We start from the raw sequence: 27,900 nt of genomic DNA, 5'->3' as shown, positions 1-27,900 counted from the left end.
CACTGTTTTTCGGCGCTTCGAATGTGAGGGTGCTAAGTGTCCCGGTTGATTGCCATTAGCCGGATGTGTCCACTTTACTTTTGTTGCTGTTGTTTGTTTGTTGCAGCACATTAGTGCGCTAATCAGATGTGACACAGCATTTAAGTGGCTGTAAAAGTTTAAGAATTTTTCAGTAGTGACGTTCCTAAATGGCGCATAAATGGTCCAAAATTTGGATTTGGTAAACGAATTGAAGTGATATCAGTTGCACTTCGTTATTACTGGCTAAGAATTCTATTTAAACCATGCAATATAACTATATTATTGCTGCCAGAAGGTTATAAGAATCCCCAGGAAGTCGCGACTACCGAAAGTCCAATACATTGAAGGAACTAGCGCGGAAGCTAACACATGCACACCGTGCAACTCGTAAGAAACGGATGAACGAGCACACATACACATGAGTTTCGGTTAAATTGACCATTGGATCTTAAGAAGTTTGTTTACCTTCAGAAGAAGAATCAGTTTTCCAAAAGAACATATAACGAACAATGATGTCCTAAAGCCCCGCCCCCGCGCCACTGGTGAGTTTTTGAAATATTTTCCTTTAAACTCCTTGACGTGAAGTATTTTTATACTCTTCCAACTTGTGGCTATAGAGTCCTATAGTTTGGTCCACGGTTGTAGGTATCATCTAAAATTAAGCGAGATAGATATAGGGTGATGTACATATATACAAATGATCAGGACAATGAGAAGAGTTGAAATCCGGGTGACTATCTGCCTGTCGGCGGTCCGCCCGTGCTAGCTGTAATTTGAATAAAAATTGAGATATCTTGATGAAAGTTGGTATGCGGGTTCCTTAGAACAAAAAACCAATTACGAGATCGTAGATGAGCGTAAGCGCGGCACTGCCACCCGCACAAAAAGCCATTAACCGAAAACCTATAAAGGGCCAACTAAAGACTAAATTAAGCTATAAAACTCCAATTTGGCACAGGAGATCGCGGTAATAAGGGGCACCTGTGAGCGGACATATTTTCTAAGCCAATAAAGCTACAATAACCAAATTCGCTCAGCACGAATATTATAAGAACTCTTACCGAAAGTGTGAAATTGGAAGAAATCGGTGAATTATCGGGGTTATTCATATAACGGTGCTCTCAAAAACTACTAAAAGTGCAATACATCAATAACTTAATACGCCAGAGACATTAAATTTTACCTCCGAGATGGTATGAAATAGCTTTATGGGAGCCGGTGTAAAAATTGGACGATGGGCGTGGCACTGACCACTTTTTGATGAAAACCCATATCTCGGGACCCGACCGACCGATGTCAATATAATTTTGTACTTGATATTTTTCTTATATTCTTATGCCACATTGCGAAAATGAGCGAGTTCGGACTACTACCATGCGTACTTCGCATATAGCAAAATTTTAAATTCCACTTGATTATTTTACTTTCCAGTACACAAATCAAGAAACAATTAAAATTTTGCAAGAAAATTGTTCAAATGCAACCAAAAGTGTTCAAGCTCCCAGGTACCAAATATTGGGACCCCAATACCTATAGTTGACTTTTGATCGAAAATATCGGTCAATGTGTAAGATATATAATGGAAATTCAGAATCCTTTCCTGATAATCGTAATTCTGTGTATCAAAAATGGGTTGAATTGGGTCAGTACTTCTCGGAGCCCCCATATATCTAACATCAGGATTTTCGAACTTCCGGGTGTCTCTGTACCGCATATATCGACCAATATGTGAATTATCTCAATGCAAATGTGCGAACGTTTTTGAAGCTATACTTCTTATTTATTCATAATAGTGTACCTTTGTGCCTAAAATAGATTACTTTGAGCGAAAACTTGGTCTGGCCCCAATAAAATTAATATCAGGATTTTCGAACATCCTGCTGACTTTACTCTATATGATTGGTTTTTTAGTATTTGGTATTGGGCAAAATAGATAAATCGGCTCGATACTAACCCAACTCTCATATGCAAGTACTACATATAATGATTTCTTTTTCTAATAAACCTTATGCCGAATATGTCGGTCAGTGTAGTATATGTACATATATTTAAAATTTCTTGGATTCCGATCTGATCTGAAAGTTCGGTGGAACTGAATTCCCATTAAATTAATTATCACTTCCTTATTACACAAGCGAAGTAAAATCACGTGCTAACTCAGATAGATTCCGTTACGAAGAAAAATGTTGTAATCGGAAAAGTGACACAGAGTTGACAGCTGCCGCACGTCTCAAAGGAGCACTTCGCATATCGATAACAGTGCACACAACATTATTGTAACTAGAAGTATTCAATGTCATTTGTAAGTATGACTTTAAAAACACGGATTAAATAACTCATGACCCAATAGCATTTGAAAACTACTCTCAACAACATATCCTCCGTCGGGATATTCGAAAATAGGGAAAAAGGAAGTACTCGTATTTTTAGTTACAAAGGCAATGACATCCAAAGTAAGTCATTCTGCGAGTGTGCATACACTTATAGGTACATACAAGTATACACATGTCTACATATATATGAAGAACACTCGTACCCGAAGGAGTGTATAGCTCATTTCGCTTAGCAAAGCGGCGGAATGAGTGTCATTCAAAATGATCGCCTCAATTGATGAGGGAGAACAACAACGCCAATGTAATTCATACATAGAGATGCGGTGACGGAAATTTGTTTAACATTTTAAATTTTGCGTAACGAAAAACGTCATATTACAGATAATTCATATCAACGACGAGAAGCTAGGCAACAACAAAAATATGCACCTACAACCGCTGGGAGCGAATAGCAAAAGGTCCCCACTAAGAACTATCATGTTTTTATGTGTGTATGTGATGTAAGTATGAAAAATGCTTTCGTCTGTTTACAATGAAAAATAATTAAGCGTTACGGAAGCAGCGGAAAAGACGAAATTATGAATTTCCACTATTCTGTCTCATTTCTGTGGGTGTTTGACGATCAAGGCGTCACCGCGCCGAGTAGTGACAATGCAGCGATCGTTAAAACATCTCACGCTCGGTGTGTGCCAAGAAGGATTAAGTTGAGCGACAACTGCCAGCGGAGCGAAGCGTTTTTCATTTTTTTTTGAAAAATGTGCAATAAATAATGCATTTCCTTCAACCATAAAATCTCCATATATTTTTGACTGTATCTTTCTCTGCGGCGTCTTCGCTCTTTGATATCCTGTGTGATAGGCCTTCATAGCTTAATAAATTATTTGGTGTAAGTTTAGTTGTATAATTATAGTGCTTATGGGTGTAAACTTTTGCGCATAAATATTTGGATCATAAAAATAAGTTTAAAGCTTGCTGTGGAATTCGACCTTAATGGTGTGCATTTTATGCGCATTCTTGGATGGAATGCAATAAAACACGCTACATTCATTATGCTGTAATGAAAATTATTCAGAAGCTTATTTTAGGCGAAATGGAAACACACCGCAAAGCTTGAATGCATACCAAGATGCAGATATACATTGTGAAAAAAACATGGAAATTGTAATTAAATTTTCCGGGTAAATGATATTTCAAAAAAATATGTTTTGCTAAGTTGGTAGGATTGTATTTAATTACTATGGCAGCTACCTACATATGAGCGCGTTCAGTCACCCCGTTTGATTGCAGCAGCTGCTTAAGTCAGTACACCTCAGTGGATAAAAATATCGAACAAAGCATTTGTCTAAAATTTCTAACTAAATTTCGTATGCGGAATCGTTGCGAATATTATGCTTATGGCGATTATGTTTTATCAAAACCACAAGCCTGCGATTGGTACGAAGCCTTCAAAGACAAGATCGTTGAAGACATGTCTCGTTCTCGACGATCTTCGACTTCTCCAACTGATAAAAATATTAAAAAAAAAGAAGGATATGGTGTTTAAAAGTCGTCAAGTAAGTGTTAAAGAGAAGGCAAGATGGCTGTTCGAATGATTTTGGTGTATATTTTGGGTATTAAACGTGTTTTTGGTCGATTCGTCCCGATAAAGCGGATTTTTTTTTTTTAAAGAATACCGTCCCAGATAGAGAACATTAGAACTGCCGATGAGACATGGGTTTATGGGTTTGATATGCAAAAAAGTCAATAATTATCGGAATAGAGGGAAAAAACGAGCCAAAACCAAACAAAAACTACGACAAAGGCGCTCAAAAATCAATGTATTTGTAATGTGGTGCATTATGAATTTATTTCGGAGGAACGGACAGTCAATAAGGATTTCAATTTGGCCGCATTGAGGCGTTTCCGTGAGTACATCCTTCGAAAATGGTCTAAATTGTGGAAAAACAATTCATGGATTTTACACAAGGACAATGCACCATCGCATCAAGCCATGACTGTGACCGAATTTAAAGCCAAAAACGCAATGTATACCACCGATCAACCAACTATTTACCAGATTTGGTTTCGTGTGATTTTTTCTTATTCCTTAAACTGTAATTGCCGCTCCGTGGAACTCGTTTTCACTCGGTCGAAAAGATGTAACTAAATTCGCTGAAGGAGCTGAAGGCTATTCCAAAAAGTGCTTATGAAAAATTTTACGAGGAATGGAAAAATCGTTGGCATAAGTGTATTACATCTGGTGGGGACTACTTTGAACGCGACAAAATAAATATTGATGAATAATCAAATATTTTGTGTATGTATATTTATATAGAAGCATAGAAAGGGTGAATCGGAAATATATTATGTCTATTTAAGTTAATGCAAATATCGGTTTAAATAGTTATGGACCTCAACTTCCAGCTTGATAATGAACTCAAATTCACTGGATAAGCGTACCAAAGTAAGCAGGACTTTTTGAATCTGACGCCATCTATATGTTGACTGGTGCGTTAAAATCTGTCATCTTTATCCAGTGAGAATTTCATGATATTTCATTAATTGGAAGTGAAGTTATGGCGTTTTAAGTGTCAGTATGTTTGTCTTATGGCTGCGAAAATAAGCTTCGAACAAAGAGTCAACGTTAAATTTTGTTTTAAAATTGGTAAAACTTTTACCGAAACGTTTCAGTTGATGAAGCAAGTTTATGGTGATGATTGCCTTTCCCGTAGCAGAGTGCACGAGTGGTTTCGACGTTTTCAAAGAGGACATAAATGACGATCACCGGAAATTCCATCGAAACTGTGCGTGAATTCATTAAAAATCAGCCGAAATCGTCATTAAAATTCGTGAAAATGGAATTGAATGTCTCCAAAACATTGATATCCAATATTTATCGCATTTTGACCGAACATTTGGTCTTACGAAAGGTGTGTGCACAAATTGACTGACGACCAAAAATTGCTCAGAATCAAATTTTAACCATTAACCACTCCCCGTATTCACCTGATATGGCACCGTGCGACTTCTTCCTTTTCGGAGAAATGCATTTGCTCATGAAAGGAAAGCGTAATGCAGACGTAGAGGTCATTCAAAAGGCTTGCACCGGCGTACTGGCGGCCATACCGGCCAACGAGCTAAACCACGCGTTCGACATGCTTTTGGACCGTGCAAAAACCTGTATTGAAGCAGAAGGAGACTATTTTGAATAAAATAAATTGATTTTTCCGAAAAAAACCATTTGTTCTGTTTTTTTTTTAAGTCCTGTTTACTTTGGAACACACCTTGTAAATGGGAATAAAAACTCTTAACTTGATCAATAACATTTATTTTTTGACTCACTTTTTATCTTCATATCTCTTCAAATTATCTTTCACACGGATGATAGAGAGCAAGTAATATATACTTTAGTTAAAGCGATCTTTCAACATTTCAAAAATTTGGCTTTAAAAAAGATTTTACTTTCGCCGTTTTCTTTTCTCCCACCATTCTCTGGAGACCTGAGCACAGAAAAAGTCGCTGGGTATGTGTGTTGTTTGAAATAAAATGATGTGAATCCTCTTTCTTATAAATTCTTCTTCCATCTTTATAAATAAGAAGTAAAGTATCATTTTTGTTCAACAAAATAAGAAATAAGAACTAGGCAACTGCAAAATTTTAAGTACTAATTTTATTTTATTTTCAAAAATTATTTGTCAAGTTTTTAACTTATAGTATTTGCTCAACGAATTGGTGTAAAACCCGAAGTAGTCTAGAAATATGATTTAGTTTAAAAAGTAGTTTTGCATATACATATGTACAAGTATGTGTAGTTGTGTGCGCACTTAATTATAGACAATCGTGTGCCATGAATGCGCTGGTATATTGATCTTTATCTCGCCGCGCACACTGTCAGTCAGCAGCACATCGACGGCACGGCTTTCGCTGCAATTTAAATAAAAATGTATTAATAAATAAAATGCAAATTTTCTGCATAGACAAGATGCGTGTCTTGTAGCACTTAAACCTATTAATAATATACAGCGGCCTTTTTTTTTGGCTAAAACAAAAAGTGGCAAACTAATGCTCAACTTTGCAAAAGTTTCACTTTAGCTTTTTAACAACAAAATACTGATTACAAAAACCACAAAGATATGTAAATATTAAATTGCGAACATTATTTTTTTAATAAAAAGCAAACAAATAGTGTTTAGTATTCTCCCGATGTCTGATATCTCCGCGCTGAATTTGAAATTGAAAACAATTTAAGCAAGAATTCAAGTTTTTGTTAAACTTTGAAGAAAACAAGCTCTTGTAATACTGTCTTTAGGCACTTCGCTCATTTTGCTTTACTTCATATTTTATTCAAAACAAACCGAACCAAAGTGAACAGAAGGAAGCGCTTACACCACTGAATTGCCGAAAACTCGTATGAACATATGTATATAGTACATATATTAATTTACGTATATAACATATATATGTATATACATAAATATATGTATACCACGCATATTAAGAGAGCACTCTTAAGAAAATATTGCAATTTAATGACAAGGGAATGCACTTATAGATGGAGGCATGCCAACATATCAAGGGCGCACGTAAGTACGCCGAATATTAAGGCGTATATACATATATATATATGTTTGTCTGTGTATTGCATAAGTACACAAGTGTGTTAATGCTTCGCATCTTAATTGCATTTTAATAAACTCGTCATAAAAGTGTGTTAACATTGAGTTAAGTAGCAATACAACAACTGACAACGAACAACAAATGCGTTTGAATATAAATTGCGTTTGAATATAAACACAAAGACGCGTGGCAAACACACCCACTGCTATATAAATCGAATTTTAAGCACTTAACAGTACCTAGACATCTTTTAATACTTAAATATGCGATGACACACATACCTATTGAGCAGCACCACAGCGATGCGTTGATCGGGCCGCTTGAAAGCAACCACCTCCACAGCCACGCTTAGCATTCTCGCCTCAATACGCACCGAACCCTCGGGCAGGAATTTCGAAAAGTGACCCATGCCGTAGAATATGGGCTGTTTGTATATCTCAGCGCGATCTGTTAAGAAAACATCAGATTTCAATTGGAAAAAAAAAAACGTTCATTTAAATATTCGCACTTACTTGTGGCATTCACAATCACAGCCGCGTCCACATAATTATTCACGTAATTCGGCCCACCTTGCTCATCTAAAACGATATTCCAATCGATCCAGCCATTGTAGGAATGTTGCAGGTTGTGCAAGATATCACGTGCGTACTGTTCACCGCGTTCCCACGAACCAAGTTCGGGTCCATGGGTTTGCCATGGCTTGTCTCCTATTGAGGATTCAGTGTTCAGCACAATTTTGCCCGGCAACTGCGCAACTGTTAAATCTACTAGATTGGGTGCAAACATTTCATCCCAATACCAATGTACCGCTAAGCCGTCCAGGTAGTTAAGAACACCTGGGCGAGTGCGATTCATCTTAACAGAAATAAAGCAGTGAGGTGTTAGTTTAAAAATATAAACAAAGTATATATGTGAATAAAAGACTGGAGAGTTACTGGTCTTAATTATTTTGTCACGATGCGATATTATGGATAAAATACTATGGTCGAACATCATTATTTTATACAAGAAAGTTCAAGCGCCGTTGAAAACGTGTCGATATTTATCCAGTCCGACTTCTATTGATTATAGTTGAATAGATGACGGTTTTATACGAGTGTATGAGCAAAGAGATAAGTACTCTTTCAAAAGTTTGGACGTTACTTATAAAATAAAAGTTCTCACAAATTGTTTGGTGCATACATTCGTTGTTATAGTCAGTTCGTGAGAAGATTGTTCAGTCTAGTTCGATTGAAAATAACATTTTATATTCTCGTACTCACTTGAATAAACCACGAAGGGTAAGAATATCGTTGATCGTCATTTCCGAATATCAGAACATTTTTGAATTTCGATTTTCGAATTGTAGGTCCAAGAAAGTCATTCAGCCAAACTGCCTAAACGAGTGCAATTTATAACAAATTGTATGTATATGTTAGTCTTTGGAATAAATGTTTAAAAAGTACCTGGTTCCTTGGTATCCAACCAAGGCTCATGAAGTGGACGAAAAAGAAAAAGGCGATTCCGTTAAGCGGCTCATTACCGGTTGATATGGCCCATATCGGCATATTTTTAGCATCCATTAACTCTATAAATCTGCAAAAAGAGGAATATTTAACCAAGTTTACAGGTATGATGAATGTTTGAGCATAACAACCCTTTCTTCGAACATTTTAGGATATTTAATTATAGGTATATGTATCTGAATCGTTTAAGCAGAATGGACTAACTCGATTTTTGGGCATTTCTAAATCCGATTTTGAGATGAAGAACTATTTTTTATCACTACCATGACACCGGAAGAGGTAATTTAACCTTCTGAAGCCTTAGATTCTCACGACACTCTGGTCTAAATAATCGGGGCGAACCCGAATTTTCATCCGGCCAAGAACCGTCAACTTGGCACCATTCATCGAAATTACTTCAGGAGTTCCTACATGAAGGACTAACTATTATGACCACCATGACCGCGGAAAAGGTATTTAAACCTCCTGAAACCTTAGATTCCTACGAAAGTCCGTCCAAGGACTGTCAACTTGGCACCATTCGTCGAAATTACTTCAGGAATGTTTTCTGCCCTTACAATAACAACATCAACATAAAGGACTAACTTTTATGACTACCATGACCCTGGATGAAACCTTAGATAAATATATATATTATGTGTATATAATATTTCAACTCACCGCAGATGATAATCAGCCCAAGCCTGATAATATTCAGTCTTCAACAATCCTATGCCTGACCACTGTCCGTTTGTCTTCATCCAAGTTGGCGAACTCCAAGCCACAGCCATGATTTTTAAGTTTTCCAAATCGGATGCTGACTTTAAACGCTCCATTTGTTGGACTTTAATTTCATCGCGGGGATCTAACTTTTGAAAATTTGAGAGTTTGGGATCATCACGAGGCTCCTCATTATAAGCCCAAGGTGCAAGATCAAAATCACAGCCACCAATTGGGGTGCGTAGCATATTGAAGCCGATACCATCCTTATGATAATATGACCTACAGTAAGCAAATTGTAATATTAAAATTATTTATTTCGAAAGCTTTAGAAAGGTCAGTTGTTCAAATAATTGAAGCGTACTTATAAATGTGATCTTGAAGCTTCTGATCCAATTGTCCCAATAAATGTGAAACCGTACCGGTGAATGCACCACCAAAGCCTGTGATTTTTTGATATTCCACTGAGCGATTTACTCGTAGTTTAAGTGGATTGTTCGCTGTAAATCTGGAAGTTAAAACTGTGATGAACACTATTTAATAAAAAAGGAAAAACGAATTTCTAAATGCAAAACTTACGTTCGCCCGTATCGATCAAAAGCTGTGCAAAAGTTTGTCGACTATCGACGATCACCGCTGAATTTTCGAAATCGACGTTGCTTTCATTTAAACTTGTCTCTGTATTTGTTTTTGTATTGATTTCGCCAAAGCTTAACTTACTTACAGCAAAGCGTAGGCCTTCCTGCGAGGGGGTTGGTAGGTGTGTACAAGAAATATAAAAGTTTTACATAATATAAGAGAGTGGGAGAGTAAAGGAGAGTAAATTAATTAAGATTTTCTTTTAATTTCATATAAACATTGGCTGGTACCTTGCTTGAAGAAATTACTACAAGCTCGTTTGAGCTGGGCTGGGGATTCTCCAAATAATCGCAGTGATCCACCGTGCAAACACACACTAAGCCGTACTTGGTCCGGCGGGGTGTACAATCACTGCTCGCGTTAGCTGAAATTACAAAACCACTTTAATATTTACACTATCAAACCTTCTATATCAAATATTTTTACCAGTAAATATATCGTAGTTGAAACTTAAGACCAATAAAAAAAATATTTTATAAATCATTTTCACACTTCGTCTGCTTTTTATGTAATTCATTAGTTTCGGAGCAAACACGACTTCACTCGAAAAACGTAGATCTTTGAATAATTGTGAACAAGCGATTCGTACAACCCACACTCGTTCGCAATTCAATACCTACTGGCGTCATAGCTCTCTCAGACGGCTACACTTTGGCTTATCAATTCATTATCTCTACGTTTGTTATTGTTACTTTACTCACTTTCCACTTCGCTCACCTTTACTTTTCCATATTTATTTGTTTTAATGGCTTTTGTTTTGATAACCTTTTTCGTGCTGGAGAGTAATATGGTTCGCAGGTATTCGTATTCGTTTCATTACGCTGGCGATACTTTTTAAAATTAACGACTAAAATACTTACGGCGAGTACTTTGATGGCGAGAAAGTTAGAACACATCCTGAATCTAATTTTGCACACATAATGCTTGTTTTTAAATATTTATTTTTTAATCAATCCTAAACTATGTAATTTTCTTACATTGATAACTTGTTCCTTGTTCTACTCTAGAATTTTGAAAAATTCGATTTTTTTTCATATATTTAAATTTTAGACTCTTAAGAACATATCCTCTAAAGGATTTTTAAAAATTAAAATTATTTTAAGAGCTACAGTTACTTTAGTGACGCAGTACCTAGCCCGGTTCGGCCGTATAGAATTTTTTAAACGCGTTTTTCTCGAAACTACTTTTTTCCACACGTTACCGGCATTATCTCAATTTCTATGCAACCGATTTACTTGAAATCCTTGATATAATCCTTTATCATTCCTACCAGCATCGTGTCAAAATTTTTTGTTTTAATTATTTTACAAAAATTCAGGAATTTCAAAAAAAGCATAAAAAATGATTTTTATTTTCAGGGAGTCGCCATTTTTCAAAAAAAAAATTTTCGTGTTCCCTGAAATTGGGACTATGCAGCATCCTTACTGATTAAGATTTTTTTTTTATTTTTTTTCAGACTACCAAGAGAGTCAGGATCAATGTCACCAGGATGCGTTATTTTTTTACACCTGTCTCTCCCGCCCTCTAATTATTTTAATTTTTAATATTTTTTAGTAAAATTTTTTTCTGTATTCTTAAGATATCAATAAAAACACCATACAAAAATGGATAATAAAAATATTAATTGCCCTTTTTTTACCACACTTTAAAAATTACCTGAAATTCATGCTTCTAGAGTAAAATACCCCTTCAAACCAAACCACTTTTTAAAATTTTATTGTTTTATTGTCTATAAATTAGAGATGTTAACGCTAATTTATAGAACTTGCCGGAAAGTATTTGGGCAGACTTCGGTTTTTTTGTTGAATAGAAAGATATCCGCTCCCATCACTTATATTCCTCATTATAGTTTTTTAAATAATATGAGCATATATGTACATATGCTCAGCGCAGACGCCAAGCAATGAGTTCCTTATTAACCAAATATGGTTGTTTTTGGGATTTTTCCACATTTGAACCGTCACTTTGAATGACGCCTAATATACCATAGGTGCGATCTTAAAATTTATTCGGAGATTAAGGCGTTGCTTTATAATAGTATACATATATTGTAACCCACGGCTGCGCAAGGGGCAAAGGGCCGCGATCAATGGAAGAGGAACGAAGATATCTTATCAAATAAAAAAGTTGTCTCTACAAAAACTTGATTGTGATCATTTAGTTTATATGGCAGCTATATTCTATAGTGGTCCGATATCAGTGTTTCGAAATTTCGAACCGTTGCTTAGTGAGAAAATTGCGTGTGCAATGTTTTAGATCGAAATCTCAAAAACTGAAAGACTAGTTCGCATAAATAGAGACAGACAGACGTACAAGGCAACTCCGCACGCTGAGCATTTATACAAGACTAAATTGCTCTGAATAATATTAATTAACGAATATGGAAATTCTCAACATGCTGCACATGTAATAGTTTGAGCTAATTTTCCGCGATATTTTAAGTCACGAAAACGTTAATTGAAATTTCCGTAAGCTTATATAGTATAACATATATTTGAAAGACATATTCTCTATATAATTATAAATATATATACATATGTATATGTAAATAATCTTTAACTAATAATTTGTTTATTTATAAAAAATGAGAAATATAAAATATCAATTATAAAGAATGGTATGTATTGATTTCTGAGGTATATTAATCTTAATTGAGCCCTGCTTCTTATCCCTAACCTCAACGTTGACGCTGGCGTAACCACTGAAAGTTAAAAAGAACGTCATTACACTACATTCAATATCAGACTCATATGGATGCATTCTACACACCTATTGAAGATGACAACAGCGACGCTGCCGTCCGGTCTTAAAAAGGCAACTGTATCAACATTGACATTTGTACGCTCCGCCGCAATACGAGTTGAACCTTCCGGTATGAACTTTGAGAAATGACCCATTGTGTAGAACATTGGTTGTTTGTAAAACTCGTTGAGGCCTGCAAGTGAATCATACTTAATAAAAATAACTATTCATCAAAAATAATACAAAAAGACACTTTACTTGTCATATTGGCAATTGACGGAGCATCGACAAAATTGCTCACATAATTCGGTCCACCCTGTTCATCCAAAACTATGTTCCAATCGATCCACCCATTGAAATCATGCTGAAGATTTTGCAGAAAATTGCGTGCAAACTTCTCACCACGTTTCCAGGAACCCAAAATGGGTACAGCCGACTGCCACGGCTTATCACCGATACAGGATTCAGTAACAAGCATAATTTTGTCTGGCATCTCCTTGCGAGCGACGTCAATGAAAGCAGGCTCGAAGATTTCATCCCAATACCAATGCACCGACAGCCCTGTGAGATAATCCACAGAATCTGAGCGCATGGCTTTCATCTGTAAACAAAAAATGTGTAAGCATTGCATATAAAAAAGTTTTATGAAGTTTAGCGTGTAAACTCACCATTTTGAACCAAAATGAGAAGGTGTAACGTTGATCATCATTTCCGAATATAACCAAGTCTTGGTATTTGGAGCGTATTGTGGGGCCCAGATTGTCAGATACCCATACAGCCTATTAATTAAACAAGTATTTCCTAAAATCTGATCAAACTTTCAGAACTCAAATTTTTAAAATTAGAAATTTGTCAGTGTAACAATTTTCATTCGAACTTAGTATGTACATATATTATTATTATATTCCATAAGCGGATCGACAGAGGCAGCGTTTTATATTTACCTGTTTCCTTGGGGTCCAACCTAAACTCATAAATTTTGCAAAAAACATAAAAATTACACCGTTTGATGGTTCATTTCCGGTCGATATGGCCCAAATGGGTAGCCCGGCCTTTTCCCAAAGCTCAAGCCAACGTAAATGATAATCAGCCCACGTCTGATAGTATTCTTCCTTCAAGCGACTCGTTCCAGTCCATTTATTGTTGCTTTTCATCCATGGTGGAGGACTCCATGCAGCGGCTTTGATACGCAAATTTTCCACGTTAGTTACCAGCTTCAAACGTTTAATTTGTTCAATTCGCTTTTCGTCACGTGAATCTAATTGTGTGAAATTGCTGAGGGTAGTATCGTTTTCGGGCAGTTCATTGTACGCCCAGGGGGCCAGTTCAAAGTCAGAACCACCAATTGATGTGCGCATAAGATTGAAGCCAATACCGTGTGGGGAGTAGAATGATCTGATATATAAATTGTGGCATAATTTTACAACTCATTATTATTAGGTGGGAGTTCATACTTATATATATGGTCTTGTACATCTTGTGACAAATTATCCAAAATATAACTAACGGCGCCGGTAAACGAACCACCGAAACCTGTGATGTTTTGAAAATGCTTCTCACGATCCACTTGAATGGTCACCGTACGAGGCGCCGCTGAGAGAATATTAAGTTAATTGCAAAATGTTTATTTTTAAAAAATTTAATTTTTATTTTAAACATTAAATTATTTGTATAAATTTTGTTTTTTTTACCTTTCTCAAATACAATTTTCCCTTGAGTGGCATTCTCCAGACTCTCATTGTAGTCAACAACTTGAGTAAAGTCGGAAGCATTGATTGTACCGCTTGTGGTGTCAAAACGCAGACCGCCCTGAAAATTAGTTTTAAATTGTACAAATATCCTTTTACGAGTAACACGATTCGATTATTTTGGTTAATTGGCTTAAGTTTGTAGAAAAAATACTTATAGTCTGACGATTATTAAGAAAAAAACAACAGACGAAGTGTGTTACAGTTATTTGAAACTACCGATTCTAGAAAAAATTCTTCAGAAAAATTAAATGTTGATAAGACAAGTCGACGACTAAAAATGATAAAAAGTTCCGATGACCATATTATATATCCAATTTATTAATTTTAGTATTTTTCCCATATACATATATAAGAGCCCTTAAGAACCATAAGAACGTTGTATTTTGTTTTGGCAAACATAACCTTGTTTATCACAGGGATGTAAAATAATTGTTGAATCCTTCATTAAAGAATTTATAAAATTAAAATTTTACCTTTGAAGAGGAGACAATGACAAACTCATTTTCATTCTCCGGTGATGGATTCTCTAAATAGTCACAATAGGTGGCGTTACAAACACAAACTAGACCAGCTGGATATTCCCTCAATGCGCATGGAGTGCTTACTTGACTTGATAGTGCTGAAATTAGTAGAGGAGAAGATAATCTTAACAAAATTAACTCATGAATTTATTGAGATCACTCAACAGGGAGATGAAGTGAAGCTCTTCACTTCACTTACTTGACTCGAATAAGAAAATACTACTGTGATCAAGTTGAAAGTTGAATTTTATCCATTTCATCTTCTTCAAAGTAATCCCTTTCGGCTGCAATATACTTATGCCAACGAATTTCCCAGTCATCATAGCACTTGGAAAAATCCTCGTCGTGTTGGCCATCAGAGTCTTCTTCGATTCAGCTTTTATATCCTTAATTGAGTCAAAACGGTGTCCTCGGAGTGGTCATGTGAATTTGCTGAATAGCCAGAAGTTACACGAAGGTAAATCAGGGGAATGCGGTGATTGCGTCACGATATTAGTTGAAAATTATCACGAATAACCAATGCAGTTCATTGGTGCATTATCGCACTTCTTTGTCCCATAAATTCAGTTATAGTAAAAATCGAGGAATTCACTTTTAGAGCCTCACAAAACGACGCGTATCCCAAAACTAATAAATATTTGACGTGTAATTTAGCATAGGTGTAACTAACTGTACTACCAACTTACAGAAAAATGAATTTACCGATCCGAAAAACATGCGAAGTATACATTAAAAGTTCACCTTTCAATCTGATCACAGTAGTATAAAAAAACTTACCTACAAAACCAGCTAAAAAGCATAGAGCAAGTAAGTTCTTTAAAGAACCTTGTGCATCTCTCATTTCGATATTGCTTTTATTAAGAGGAAGGTTTGCCTGTTTCCACAATGCCTTTAACACACCTACTAATCGAATCGTAGCCCAAATCCAATGCTTAATCCCTTAAAATTATAATCATTTCCACACCATCTTATCAAAAAATCGAAGTAATCATTACTATGTACTTTATTGCACTGAACCATGGGTACTCATAATGTACTTGTGTTCACACATACATATGTATGTCTATTTACGGTACCTTATTGCTTTATTGGTTTATTACATTTTGAACAGGTGTGTTTTTACCTCTTAAACATTTTGACATGTTTGGTAGAATTTTTCTAAATAGAAGGTTTGCGAGTATAACCTGCCTTTAAATAAGTAGTTAATGTTTTTTTAGTAATTTTAAATTCTGTAAAAGTAATTGAATGTCCTTTCAGATTTCTCTTTCATGACTATATTTTTGAGTTTAAAAATATAACTTTGTTTACAAAGTTTTTCTGTAGAACTTCGAATATAAAGTCATAGCACAAATATATTCCAGTAGAAAGTTAAACTAATGTTTGAACTTGAATAAAGTACAGATGTATTCAGTGAACATGTTTCGAACGGAATGTTTCGGCGGCGTCTCTGCTTGTTTTCACACATCGCATACCAGCAGATAAGATTTGTAATTAAGAAATAGCAATTTATAAGTTCAGCGAAGTTATGTTGGTATTAATTACTACCCAAACGTACCTTCATTATAAGGCAACCCCAGCAACCAAAATTTATGATACTAGCTGGCTGCTATGGATCGAGAGTAAGTAAATAGTTTTTACCAATTGTTCGTCGAATCACTACTCTCCAGGGTTTGGTAAACCAAACACAGTCTGTGTAATTATATATGGCCTATATAAGTATTTACATGTTTAAAATAGTGTATTTACACACATATTAATTTCATTTAAAAAAATGCAAGATTTCAACATTTCAATTCGAAGAGAAAAGTGGGGTTAAGCGTTCTAAAAGTTGATCAGAAAAGCAATAAAAAACGAATTACGTGTTTCCATAAATTTAATCAAAACAATTAAACTTCCGTGCAGCTGCCGGCAATAAACGAACCGATATTGATCGCAAAGCTTACTTGCAAATTTCCAATTACTCAAAAGAACTCTAAAAATGTTTGACGCCAGAATTTTAGGGCGGCATTTGGCAAATTTTCTTATCATACTTTTTATACTCTCGCAACAAAGTTGCTAAGGAGAGTATTATAGTTTTATTCACATAACGGATTTTGTAAGTCCTAAAACTAAAAGAGTTAGATATAGGGTTATATATACCAAAGTGATCAGGGTGACGAGTAGAGTTGAAATCCGGATGTCTGTCTGTCCGTCCGTCCGTCCGTGCAAGCTGTAACTTGAGTAAAAATTAAGATATCATGATGAAACTTGGTACACGTATTTCTTGGCTGCATAAGACGATTAAGTTCGAAGATGGGCAAAATCGGCCCACTGCCACGCCCACAAAATGGCGGAAACCGAAAACCTATAAAGTGTCATAACTAAACTATAAATAAATATATTAAAGTTAAATTTAGCGCAAAGGATCGCTTTAGGGAGGGACATATTTGGACGTAATTATTTTGGAAAAGTGGGCGTGGCCCCGCCCCCTACTAAGTTTTTTGTACATATCTCGGAAATTACTATAGCTATGTCAACCAAACTCTATAGAGTCGTTTCCTTCAGGCATTTCCATATACAGTTCAAAAATGGAAGAAATCGGATAATAACCACGCCCACCTCCCATACAAAGGTTATGTTGAAAATCACTAAAAGTACGTTAACCGACTAACAAAAAACGTCAGAAACACTAAATTTTACGGAAGAAATGGCATAAGGAAGCTGCACCCAGGCTTTTTTTTTAAATTGAAAAGGGCGTGGCGTCGGCCACTTATGGACCAAAAACCATATCTCAGAAACTACTCGACTGATTTCAATGAAATTCGGTATATAATATTTTCTGAACACCCTGATGACATGTACGAAATATAGGTGAAATCGGTTCTCAACCACGCCTTCCTCCAATATAACTCTATTTTGAATTCCATCTGATGTCTTCTCTGTATAATATATACATACATTAGGAACCAATGATGATAGCGGAATAAAACTTTACACAAATACGGTATTTGAAAATTCTGTAAATGACGGATAATGAAATCTCGATTATCACTTTATCATGCGAGAGTATAAAATGTTCGGTGACACCCGAACTTAGCCCTTCCTTACTTGTTTTTAAATTAAATAAAATAAAAACTATGTGCAAAATTACTTCATTTATTTTATTTGTATGTAATATATAGAAGTCATAGTTTTATATTTTCTTATTCTATTATATAAATTATAAACAACATTGTTAATTTTGTTTGTTATTGTTTGGTGTATGTTGATTTGCACACAAAATATCAAATATCAAATATTTATGTACGAGTGGTAATGTACGCTCGAATTAGAGCCGGCACCCTTTCGCTTGAGAAAACAGAAAAGACAGTTCTAGTAAGGCGGGGAAGATAATTCAATGTTTAAATCAATTTCTATTTTATCATTATCGATACTGCATTTCTACAATAGATCAAAGATACGATCGGTTGAAATAAGTTACTAAAATTGTTTGATTTTTATTCAAGGAAAAATTCGTTGAGGCTTTTAAAAAAATCACGCATCTATATAAGGCAAGCTACAATTTGGAAACACCAAATATTATTAAATGACTTTATACTTAAACGAAGTGTTTCGAACATAAAACATTTAGAACCTATGACAACCATAGATATCACAGTCTGCGGCCGGCCCCAGTTAAGATTATTTAATTATTGATAACTACCGACAACAAGGGAACGGAGTGTTTGTTGTAATGTTCTTTTATCTATTTTAGAAAAAAACTAACAAAAAAACTTACATTTTTAAATGAAAATAATTTATGAATCTGCAGTAAGTCTTTTTTTCATGATTCAGTCAAAAAAGAGAATAATTTTTAAATATATGACATTCTTAAAACATTTTAAGAGAAGATAAGTCATTTCGGCCCCTTTCCCGGGGTATAAAAAAACATTAACTTTCTCTGTTAATTTGTCTAGGACGGTAGATTGTCTCGGGTGGCCCTGCGGCTTTAGCAATCGTTAACTATAAATAAAGAAATAGCAGAAACTTGTTAACATTTCTATAATAATAAGTAGAAAATGCTTATCTTATGACTGAAAAGATTGGCAATAAAAACACAAGTTGCTGATAACTTAAACACTTTTATGACATCGGCACTGTGTGTGGAGGAATCTAATTTGAAATAAACGTTAGGAGGTAACAATAGTTTACTAATGAAATCTTTTTTTAATAATTATGCTGAAGACCTTTCAGTGAAAAAGTATTAAATCTCAAATATACCAAAAATTTCAAAATTCTTTACCTACATAAATATAGAAATAAAGTCTATGTAAGTTTTGGTAAATGTTCCCTTAAACGATACTCTTATTGGTTTATATTTTGAGCACAATTTAATGTGCAAAGATATTCACTCTTCAGTTTATTAATTTTTTCCTATGTTGTTGTTGTTGTGGAGTATGAATATGCTACCATTGCAGGCGTAACTCTTACTCTCCGTTATAAAGCCTTGTACTCCTGGTAGGTACATTCAACAATAATAAATTGAGACATTTACGACATGCTCAATACTTTGATCTATTTTTAGGCGTACCTTCTCCCATGACGTCAGTTTGAACGCAGATCGATATGTTTGTGTGTGCACTAACAAGCCTCGAGTTTAAGTTAATTTAAAATTTAATTTGATTTTACGAACACACACGCATGAGTTTACACTCGCATATCCAGCTCACAGTGAATGAAAACGGCAGTTAATCTGGGCAGTCAATAAATCCTATTTGAGACATTCTTATGCTTTTATAAAATATCCAAGAGCATACAATAATAGGTGGGCTGAAAAGTTCATAGGCTAGCATAGATATACAAGGTGTACAAAAAGCACCCAGAAGTAGTAATTAAATTCGTCGGGTAAATGATATTTCAAAAAGATGTATTTTGATAAGTTGGTAGTACTGCCCTTAATACTATGCCAAATATGAGCGAGATCTACCAGTGTAAACAAACTGTAAACTCAGTAGTGCGTTGCGATTTTTCTAAATTTCGTATGCGGAACCATTGCGAATGTTGGAAAAGGCTTACGGTGATTCAGTTTTATCAAAAACATTAGCTTACGAGTGGCACAAAGCCTTGAAGCCGAGAGATCGTTAAAGACGTGCCTCCTTCTGGACGACCTTCGACCTCTTCAACTAATACAAATATTAAAAATCGGCAAGATAGTGTTAAAAAGTCTGTGATTTTGGTAGATATTTTGGGTAAGAAACGCGTTCTTGCTCGACTTTTTTCAAAAAGAGTACAATTGTAACCGAATTTATTTTTAAGTGGCGAATATGGTATATTTTCTTGAAACTTGCTAGCCATTCATTATTTGCATAAAACTATTCCAGGGTGCAATTTAGCAAATTTGAGCTTTGCTATTGTCTTTGGAAAAAGTTGACCAAATGCTAACAGCCTAAAGTTAACTTTTTAGAGTTAACGTGAACGCTCAACGTCGGTCAACTTAACCGAAGGTTTAACTTTCTCGCGAGTTAACTTCACGAGATACTACTTTCTAATATAAAATTGAACAACATATTCTCTATAAAATTATATATATACATGGGTATATGTAAATAATCTTTAACTAATAACTTGTTTATTTATAAAAATGAGAAATATAAAAAAGATCAATTATAAAGAATGGTATGAATTGATTTCTGAGGTATATTAATCTTAATTGAGCCCTGCTTCTTATCCCTAACCTCAACGTTGACGCTGGCATAACCACTGAAAGTTAAAAAGAACGTCATTACACTACATTCAATATCAGACTCATATGGATGCATTCTACACACCTATTGAAGATGACAACAGCGACGCTGCCGTCCGGTCTTAAAAAGGCAACTGTATCAACATTGACGTTTGTACGCTCCGCCGCAATACGAGTTGAACCTTCCGGTATGAACTTTGAGAAATGACCCATTGTGTAGAACATTGGTTGTTTGTAAAACTCGTTGAGGTCTGCAAGTGAATTATACTTAATGAAAACCACTGTTCGCCAAAAATAGTACAAAAAGACACTTTACTTGTCATATTGGCAATTGACGGAGCATCGACAAAATTGCTCACATAATTCGGTCCACCCTGTTCATCCAAAACTATGTTCCAATCGATCCAACCATTGAAATCGTGCTGAAGATTTTGCAGAAAAGTACGTGCAAACTTCTCACCACGTTTCCAGGAACCCAAGATGGGTACAGCCGACTGCCATGGCTTATCACCGATACAGGATTCAGTAACAAGCATAATTTTGTCTGGCATCTCTTTGCGAGCGACTTCAATGAAATCAGGCTCGAAAACATCATCCCAATACCAATGCACCGACAGCCCTGTGAGATAGTCCACAGAATCGGAGCGCATGGCTTTCATCTGTTAACAAAAAATGTGTAAGCATTGCATATAAAAAAAGTTTTATGATGTTTAGCGTGTAAACTCACCATTTTGAACCAAAATGAGAAGGTGTAACGTTGATCATCATTTCCGAATATAACCAAGTCTTGGTATTTGGAGCGTATTGTGGGGCCCAGATTGTCAGATACCCATACAGCCTATTAATTAAACAAGTGTTAAATATTTCCTAAAATCTGATCAACATTTCAGAACATGAGTTCTCAAAATTAGAAATTTGTCAGTAGAACGTGTTTGAAAGTTTTAATTCGAGTGTAGCGTTTGATATATTTACCTGGCTACTTGGGGTCCAACCTAAACTCATGAATTTTATAAATATCATAAAAAGTACACCGTTTAGTGGCTCATTTCCGGTTGATATGGCCCAAATGGGTAGCCCGGCCTTTTCCCAAAGCTCAATCCAACGTAAATGATAATCAGCCCACGTCTGATAGTATTCTTTCTTCAAGCGACTCATTCCAGTCCATTTATTGTTAGTTTTCATCCATGGTGGAGGACTCCATGCAGCGGCTTTGATACGCAATTTTTCCACGTTAGTTACCAGCTTCAAACGTTTAATTTGTTCAATTCGCTTTTCGTCACGTGAATCTAATTGTGTGAAATTGCTGAGGGTAGTATCGTTTTCGGGCAGTTCATTGTACGCCCAGGGTGCCTGGTCAAAGTCAGAACCACCGATTGAGGTGCGCATTAGATTGAAGCCAATACCGTTTGGGGAGTAGAATGATCTGATAAATAAATTGTGGCATAATTTTACAACAAATTTAAAAAACATTATATTAGGTGGGAGTTTATACTTATATATGTGATCTTGTATATCTTGTGACAATTTATCCAAAATGTAACTAACGGCGCCGGTAAATGAACCACCGAAACCTGTGATGTTTTGAAAATGCTTTTCACGATCCACTTGAATGGTCACCGTACGAGGAGCCGCTGAGAAAATATTAAGTAAATGCAAATTAATATGAAGGATTCTGTTTTTTAAAGAGCTGCCGAAACTAGGGGTAATCCACTAATTTTTGTGAAACGTTTTTATTTTTAAAAAAATTAATTTTTATTTTAAACATTAAATTATTTGTATAAATTTTGTTTTTATTTACCTTTCTCAATTACAATTTTCCCTTGAGTAGCATTCTCCAGACTCTCATTGTAGTCAACAACTTGAATAAAGTCGGAAGCATTGATTGTACCGCTTGTGGTGTCAAAACGCAGACCGCCCTGAAAATTAGTTTCAAATTGTACAAATATCCTTTTACGAGTAACACGATTCGATTATTTTGGTTAATTGGCTTAAGTTTGTATAAAAAATACTTATAGTCAGACGATTATTAAGAAAAAAAAACAACAGACGAAGTGTGTTACAGTTATTTGAAACTACCGATTCTCGAAAAATATTCTTCAAAAAAAATTAAATGTTGATAAGACAAGTCGTCATAGGAATTAATGCTTCATCTCCGAGTAACCATATTATATTTTAAATTGAAAGAATTGTGTATTGTTTTGGAATGGATTCAGTTCAGTTGATAAAATAATATGTAAACGATAAAAAAAATAAAATCAGCAAACATAATCTTGTTTATCACAGTGATGTAAAATAATTGTTGAATACTTCATTGAAGAATTTATAAACTTGAAATTTCAAAATTTTACCTTTGAAGAGGAGACAATGACAAACTCATTTTCATTCTCCAGTGATGGATTCTCTAAATAGTCACAATAGGTGGCGTTACAAACACAAACTAGACCAGCTGGATATTCCCTCAATGCGCATGGAGTGCTTGCTTGACTTGATAGTGCTGAAATTATTAGAGATGAAGATAATCTTAACAAAATTAATTCATGAATTAATTGAGAGTCACTCAACAGGGAGATTAGAATTTAGTGCTACTAAAAATATTAAATATTTCAAAAGAATTAATTAGTAATTAATTAGTTAGGTTAGTTAAGGTATTTAGCTTTTTCGAGGTGCAACTCGAGGATAGTTTTACAATCTTCTATTAGTTCTGACGTAATGTGTGAATTTTCAGATGCTCTTAGGGCGTTTGCAGAATGGACGTTCAAAGCCGAGCCGACGCATTGCTGACGAAAGCGAAAAATAAGCGTCAAAACTATGTGTGTACAGCACAGAGAGGATGCTAACCAAAGATAAGCGCAAAGAAGAGGGCAAAGCTGTTCAAATAGCTAAAATATTGTATATTCATGAATATTTTACGGATAATGTCTTACATCTTTTACAAATGGCGAAATTCATTCAGCCAAGTTCAAGCCTTTTTGTGTTTATAGATGAATTCCGTACTCTATACTCTCCTCTTATCAACGTATTTTTTCACTTCCATAAGCACAAATAAAATGACCAAATTAAAAAGCAAACATGTACCAGTATAATAGCAAAGTACGCACGGAATTCAACGCTGAATCTCACATCCGCTATGTCTTACCTAAAATTAATGAGTGTTAAACGAAAGAAGCTATTGGCGTTCACTCTGCAGGTACCCTCATACAATATGCAATACTTGTATATAAAATACCATACTCACCCACAAAACCAGCTAAAAAGCATAGAGCAAGTATGTTCTTTAAAGAACCTTGTGCATTCCTCATTTCGATATTGCTTTTATTAAGAGGAAGTTTGCTTGTTTCCCCAATGTCTTTAACACACCTACTAATCGAATCGTAGCCCACCAGCAATGCTTAATCCCTTAAAATTATAATCATCTCCATACCATCTTATCAAAAAATCGAAGTAATCATTTCTATGCACTTTATTGCACTGAACCATGGGTACTCACAATATACTTGTCTTCACACATAAATATGACTACTTACGGTACCTTATTGCTTTATTGCTCTATTAAATTTTGAACAGGAGTGTCTTTACCTCTGGCCGAATATTTCTAAATAGATAATTATTTTTGCGAATAGGCAGGTTGACCTCTAAATTATTAGAAGTTAGGGTGGCCGTCGCCCCGGGCGCAACGTCTTGGGGGTGGCAAAACGATCTTCGCTGTGCTGTTTTTTAATATTCAGAAAAATACTTCAACAATTTTTTTTACAAAATTTATTATAAAAGATAAAGAGTTGTACACTCACAATGAAATAATCTGAATAATAATGAAAAATATTAATTTTTACTCGAATACTCTTCAGTCTTTGAATTTGTCTTATATATTTTGGCTTACATCTTTCTTAAAAATAGTAATAGAACTTAAAGATGCACTTTTCTAGCTTTGTCTAGCGACGTGTCACTCTCACAGTTAACCTATGCTTTGAATGTAACAAATACTTTTATTTCTCCAAATTTTCAAAAATTGTATTTAAAAACTCCAATTCGGGCAAAAATTTGCGGCAAATTGTGTCAAAAGTGTACAAGATATAGGCGAAAATGGGTTTTTTCTATGGCTTTTAATAAGATGTCTTGTAAATTTACTATCAATTTCCTCAAAAACCGTATTGTGAGAATTTTGGAACTTCAGAATGTGCGTGGCTTCTAGTTCCTAAATTTTATATACTTAATATCGAAGATATTTTGTAAAAATTCACTTTTGATCGAACCACCTCATGACACTTGTAGGTAGGTAGATAAAGGGGGACGGCAGAACATCCTTGGCCCCGGGCGCCGGAAGTTGTAGCTACGCCACTGAAGGTTCGGTACAATCTACTATACCTAGGAATACACTTTTTGAGTAAAATTAGATTTTTGAAAAGTTTTGCTCCTCTTCAGTATGTTTTATCCACTACGCTTGCTTTTTTTAATTACCTTAATCATTTTTAAAAATTATTAATTTTTTTGTTAAGGCAAAGTAGGCTTAGAAGGGCCGCAGAATTCGACATTTGTCTAGGGCGGTAAATTGTCTCGGGCCGACCCTGCGGCTTTGGCAATCTTTAACTATAAATAGAGAAATACCAGAAACTTGTTAACATTTCAATAATAACAAATAACAAATAGAAAATGCTTATCTTATGACTAAAAAGATTGGCAATAAAAAACACAAGTTGCTGATAACTTAAACACTTTAATGACATCGGCACTGTGTGTGAAGGAATTTATTGCTAATTTGAAATAACGTTAGGGGGTAACATGCCGTGCCTGCTACTGAAATCTTTTTTTATTTATTATTTAATAATTGCGCTTAAGGCCTTTGAGCGAAAAATCTGCAGTTACGGTTGAATGAATAACTCTATCGTTGAATTTTGATACTTAGTGAATGGAACAAAAAATTGGTATAAATGAAACAACAGGAGTTAATCTAGAACAGGATTATGTCACTTTACTCATATATTCCTAAGTGTTATATATTTATTACATTATATAACTTTGTTGTTGCTGTTCTGACACCGGAACTTAAATATAGAGAGTGAACTGAAGATGATAATTTGATCGCCTTCACCAGCAAGTTGGTGCAACGCCAATTCAGGCGGCACTTCGACCGTTGTAAATCTTCAATAGTTAAGTACATTTACTGTTATCAATTACTTTATATAACAACCATTTGCAGGGTATTCTAGGGTAGTTGTACTTTCATATTTGGTTCATGTATACAAACATTTTAGTTTTCGCCTTCAGAAATAGTGCTGCGAAAGTGGTAAGAGCTCGGTGTGTTATGGAGAAACTAGCGTGATTGGAATAATAAGTGAGATTGTGACTAAAAAATTTGCTGAAATAAGTCCGTGCTTTTATCGGTGCTCGAATATTAAAAAACGAAAACAATTCATTCAGATAAGTTTGTTAAAATTTTTTAGCACTTTATTACTTATCTCAGTAGAGTACAAGAGGCAAAACAAAAAAGTTATAAAACATATCTAAGAAAAAGTCATACGTTAACCAATTTGTTCAAAACAAATAAGACTTAATCTTTTTCTATTGGCAGTTGGGGGCGATAGGCATATATAAAAAGCAACTCAGACGCTTAACTCCACAGCGTATTATCTAGCAAATGGCGAAGAATACGAATTCTATTGGGTTTTTCTTGGCCATCAGCTTGATTGGAATGCTTGTTTGTGAGTATCTAAAGGATATATGTATACATATATTTACTGCTAAATTGATCTTGTATAAACTGTGTATTGTTACCTCTTTAGCGCATTCCAATCAAGAGACTCTGCCATGCGCGCTGAAAGAGTACAGCACAGGACTCGTATGTGTTTGCAATTCTAAGTATTGTGACTATTTGGATGATCCGACGCCAAGCGAAGAATATGTTTTTGCTGTTGTCTCTTCGTCCAAGGTAATTAGATCACTACTGGGCTTAATATATTGGAATACTTAATATCCTGAACTATTTTTTTGGTTCCTAGTCGGGTCTGCGCTTCGCGACGACACATGGCCAGTTTAATCTTTACAAAAAATATTATATTTTCGATTACGATCAACTCATCGCCAGATCTATGGAAGCTCGTAAGTTGCTTTTATTTGTGATTGTTTTCGTCTTTTATATAAATTATTTAACATTTAGCGACTGCTGAGAGCATTGAGATAGAAGTTGACCGGGAGCAACGCTGGCAGAAGACTCAAGGCTTTATTGGCTCGATTTCCGACTCAATAGAAAATATTTCAAAGATGTTCCCAAGAACGTTGCGAAAACATATCTATCAGTGAGAAAAAATCAACATTTAAGTGTTCTGTCGAATTTATGGAATGCTTCTCAATTTGTAGATCCTTCTTTACGCAACACGGCATTAACGTCGATTTCATTCGCGTTCTCGGGCTTGGCGTAAGCGAGAAGTATTTAGAGGACTCCGATCCCATTTTTGGATCGTGGGAGCGTGGTGAGAAATTCGCACAAACCTTACTAAAATACCTCAACACCGATTCAAATGAAACGGAACCGATAAACTGCAACATTTTGTTGGACTATGAAGGTGGCGATGCGCCAATGATTGCCAACACCACAAGTAATATTTATTTATATTTTACGAATACATATCTTAACATATTCAATAATACATTTGGTATATGCTTTGATCAGATCACCTTGAGGTTTACAAACAACCGTTGTTCTATACGATGGGACATTTCACAAAATTCATAGCCGGAGGTTCAGTTCGCATTGCTGCTGAAAATAAAAATGATAATGTGGATGTGGTGGCCTTTTTGAGAGCGGATGAAAGCGTGGCCGTAATCATCCTAAACCGGTATTCAAATATCAGCGATAATTTTGAACTGTTTTACTTTGCTTTTTTCATTTCTTCACCAGTAATCCCGTTAGTGTTGATGTTGGTATTCAAGATACCTACCGCGGAGCTGTTTTATTCAAAATTCCTCCACACTCGATTCACACCGTTCTATATATTTAAAAATAAGTTATATATATTATATATGTATATCGGTATGATATGTATATCTATATCGATATATACATTTATTTGGTTGCGTTGCCCAATCTGTACTTAATTTTTATACAATCAAAGTGTAAATATTAAAATTCAAATATTCAAAATTTCAAACGTTTTTACTCTAAAAAAATAAAAATAAAGTCTAACTTGTAGTAAGTGTTCCCTTAAACGTTATTATTAATGGTTTATATTTTGAGTATAATTTAATATGCAAAGATATTCACTCGCCAGTTTATTAATTTTTTTCGATGTTGTTGTTGTTGTGGAGTATGAATATGCTACCATTGCAGGCGTAACTCTTACTCTCCGTTATAAAGCCTTGTACTCCTGGTAGGTAAATTCAACAATAATAAAGTGAGAC

The 27,900-nt window shown here is 35.1% G+C and overlaps 4 protein-coding genes across 9 annotated transcripts; 1 reads left to right on the top strand and 3 right to left on the bottom strand.

Moving 5' to 3' along the window:
• Positions 1 to 112: 112 nt before the first annotated feature.
• LOC120777209 (lysosomal acid glucosylceramidase-like) lies at positions 113 to 27,535 on the top strand. 6 transcript variants are annotated; one of them, XM_040108396.1, is made up of 9 exons: positions 113 to 220; positions 314 to 563; positions 26,075 to 26,204; positions 26,286 to 26,431; positions 26,502 to 26,601; positions 26,660 to 26,798; positions 26,860 to 27,098; positions 27,173 to 27,338; positions 27,401 to 27,535. In XM_040108396.1, exons 3-9 carry the CDS (start codon positions 26,141 to 26,143, stop codon positions 27,498 to 27,500), a joined length of 954 nt encoding a protein of 317 aa, XP_039964330.1. In that variant the 5' UTR covers positions 113 to 220; positions 314 to 563; positions 26,075 to 26,140; the 3' UTR covers positions 27,501 to 27,535. The 6 variants fall into 6 exon arrangements, with proteins under 6 accessions (XP_039964330.1, XP_039964338.1, XP_039964322.1 ...); XM_040108404.1 differs by having other exon boundaries at positions 115 to 408; positions 493 to 563; XM_040108412.1 differs by having other exon boundaries at positions 118 to 220; positions 317 to 563.
• On the bottom strand, positions 5,989 to 10,394 carry LOC120777187 (lysosomal acid glucosylceramidase-like). The gene is made up of 10 exons (XM_040108359.1): positions 10,220 to 10,394; positions 10,024 to 10,157; positions 9,734 to 9,896; positions 9,519 to 9,675; positions 9,116 to 9,436; positions 8,396 to 8,525; positions 8,213 to 8,326; positions 7,463 to 7,805; positions 7,232 to 7,397; positions 5,989 to 6,257 (listed from the first exon to the last, which is right to left on the bottom strand). The coding sequence occupies exons 1-10, from the start codon at positions 10,308 to 10,310 to the stop codon at positions 6,158 to 6,160; spliced, it is 1,719 nt and encodes a 572-aa protein (XP_039964293.1). The 5' UTR covers positions 10,311 to 10,394; the 3' UTR covers positions 5,989 to 6,157.
• Positions 12,369 to 15,685, bottom strand: LOC120777196 (lysosomal acid glucosylceramidase-like). Its single transcript, XM_040108364.1, has 9 exons — positions 15,585 to 15,685; positions 14,760 to 14,905; positions 14,227 to 14,344; positions 13,990 to 14,128; positions 13,480 to 13,930; positions 13,204 to 13,314; positions 12,794 to 13,136; positions 12,563 to 12,728; positions 12,369 to 12,494 (listed from the first exon to the last, which is right to left on the bottom strand). The coding sequence occupies exons 1-9, from the start codon at positions 15,646 to 15,648 to the stop codon at positions 12,395 to 12,397; spliced, it is 1,638 nt and encodes a 545-aa protein (XP_039964298.1). The 5' UTR covers positions 15,649 to 15,685; the 3' UTR covers positions 12,369 to 12,394.
• On the bottom strand, positions 20,426 to 23,855 carry LOC120777202 (lysosomal acid glucosylceramidase-like). Its single transcript, XM_040108376.1, has 9 exons — positions 23,744 to 23,855; positions 22,857 to 23,002; positions 22,307 to 22,424; positions 22,001 to 22,139; positions 21,481 to 21,931; positions 21,236 to 21,346; positions 20,825 to 21,167; positions 20,594 to 20,759; positions 20,426 to 20,525 (listed from the first exon to the last, which is right to left on the bottom strand). The coding sequence occupies exons 1-9, from the start codon at positions 23,805 to 23,807 to the stop codon at positions 20,426 to 20,428; spliced, it is 1,638 nt and encodes a 545-aa protein (XP_039964310.1). The 5' UTR covers positions 23,808 to 23,855.
• Positions 27,536 to 27,900: the final 365 nt, after the last annotated feature.

Source organism: Bactrocera tryoni, chromosome 1 (assembly GCF_016617805.1).
Source record: "Bactrocera tryoni isolate S06 chromosome 1, CSIRO_BtryS06_freeze2, whole genome shotgun sequence".
In the NCBI taxonomy this organism is placed as follows: domain Eukaryota; kingdom Metazoa; phylum Arthropoda; class Insecta; order Diptera; family Tephritidae; genus Bactrocera; species Bactrocera tryoni.
This window is presented reverse-complemented; position numbering and strand designations above follow the sequence as displayed.

What these genes read in the sequence shown, in the direction of transcription:
- LOC120777187 (XM_040108359.1), bottom strand. Translation starts at nt 10,310, where the DNA reads ATGAATTACATAAAAAGCAGACGAAGTGTGAAAATGATTTATAAAATA. An exon ending in TTTGATCGATACGGGCGAAC is followed by an intron (nt 9,676 to 9,733) that starts GTAAGTTTTGCA and finishes TGTTCATCACAG; the next exon opens with TTTTAACTTCCAGATTTACA. An exon ending in ACCCTTCGTGGTTTATTCAA is followed by an intron (nt 7,806 to 8,212) that starts GTGAGTACGAGA and finishes ATTTCTGTTAAG; the next exon opens with ATGAATCGCACTCGCCCAGG.
- LOC120777196 (XM_040108364.1), bottom strand. Translation starts at nt 15,648, where the DNA reads ATGAGAGATGCACAAGGTTCTTTAAAGAACTTACTTGCTCTATGCTTT. An exon ending in CTTTTTAGCTGGTTTTGTAG is followed by an intron (nt 14,906 to 15,584) that starts GTAAGTTTTTTT and finishes TACTAATTTCAG; the next exon opens with CACTATCAAGTCAAGTAAGC. An exon ending in GCTGTTGTCATCTTCAATAG is followed by an intron (nt 12,495 to 12,562) that starts GTGTGTAGAATG and finishes TTTAACTTTCAG; the next exon opens with TGGTTACGCCAGCGTCAACG.
- LOC120777202 (XM_040108376.1), bottom strand. Translation starts at nt 23,807, where the DNA reads ATGAGGAATGCACAAGGTTCTTTAAAGAACATACTTGCTCTATGCTTT. An exon ending in TCTCATTTTGGTTCAAAATG is followed by an intron (nt 21,168 to 21,235) that starts GTGAGTTTACAC and finishes TTTTGTTAACAG; the next exon opens with ATGAAAGCCATGCGCTCCGA. An exon ending in GCTGTTGTCATCTTCAATAG is followed by an intron (nt 20,526 to 20,593) that starts GTGTGTAGAATG and finishes TTTAACTTTCAG; the next exon opens with TGGTTATGCCAGCGTCAACG.
- LOC120777209 (XM_040108396.1), top strand. Translation starts at nt 26,141, where the DNA reads ATGGCGAAGAATACGAATTCTATTGGGTTTTTCTTGGCCATCAGCTTG. An exon ending in TTGCGAAAACATATCTATCA is followed by an intron (nt 26,799 to 26,859) that starts GTGAGAAAAAAT and finishes CTCAATTTGTAG; the next exon opens with ATCCTTCTTTACGCAACACG. An exon ending in AATGATTGCCAACACCACAA is followed by an intron (nt 27,099 to 27,172) that starts GTAATATTTATT and finishes TGCTTTGATCAG; the next exon opens with ATCACCTTGAGGTTTACAAA.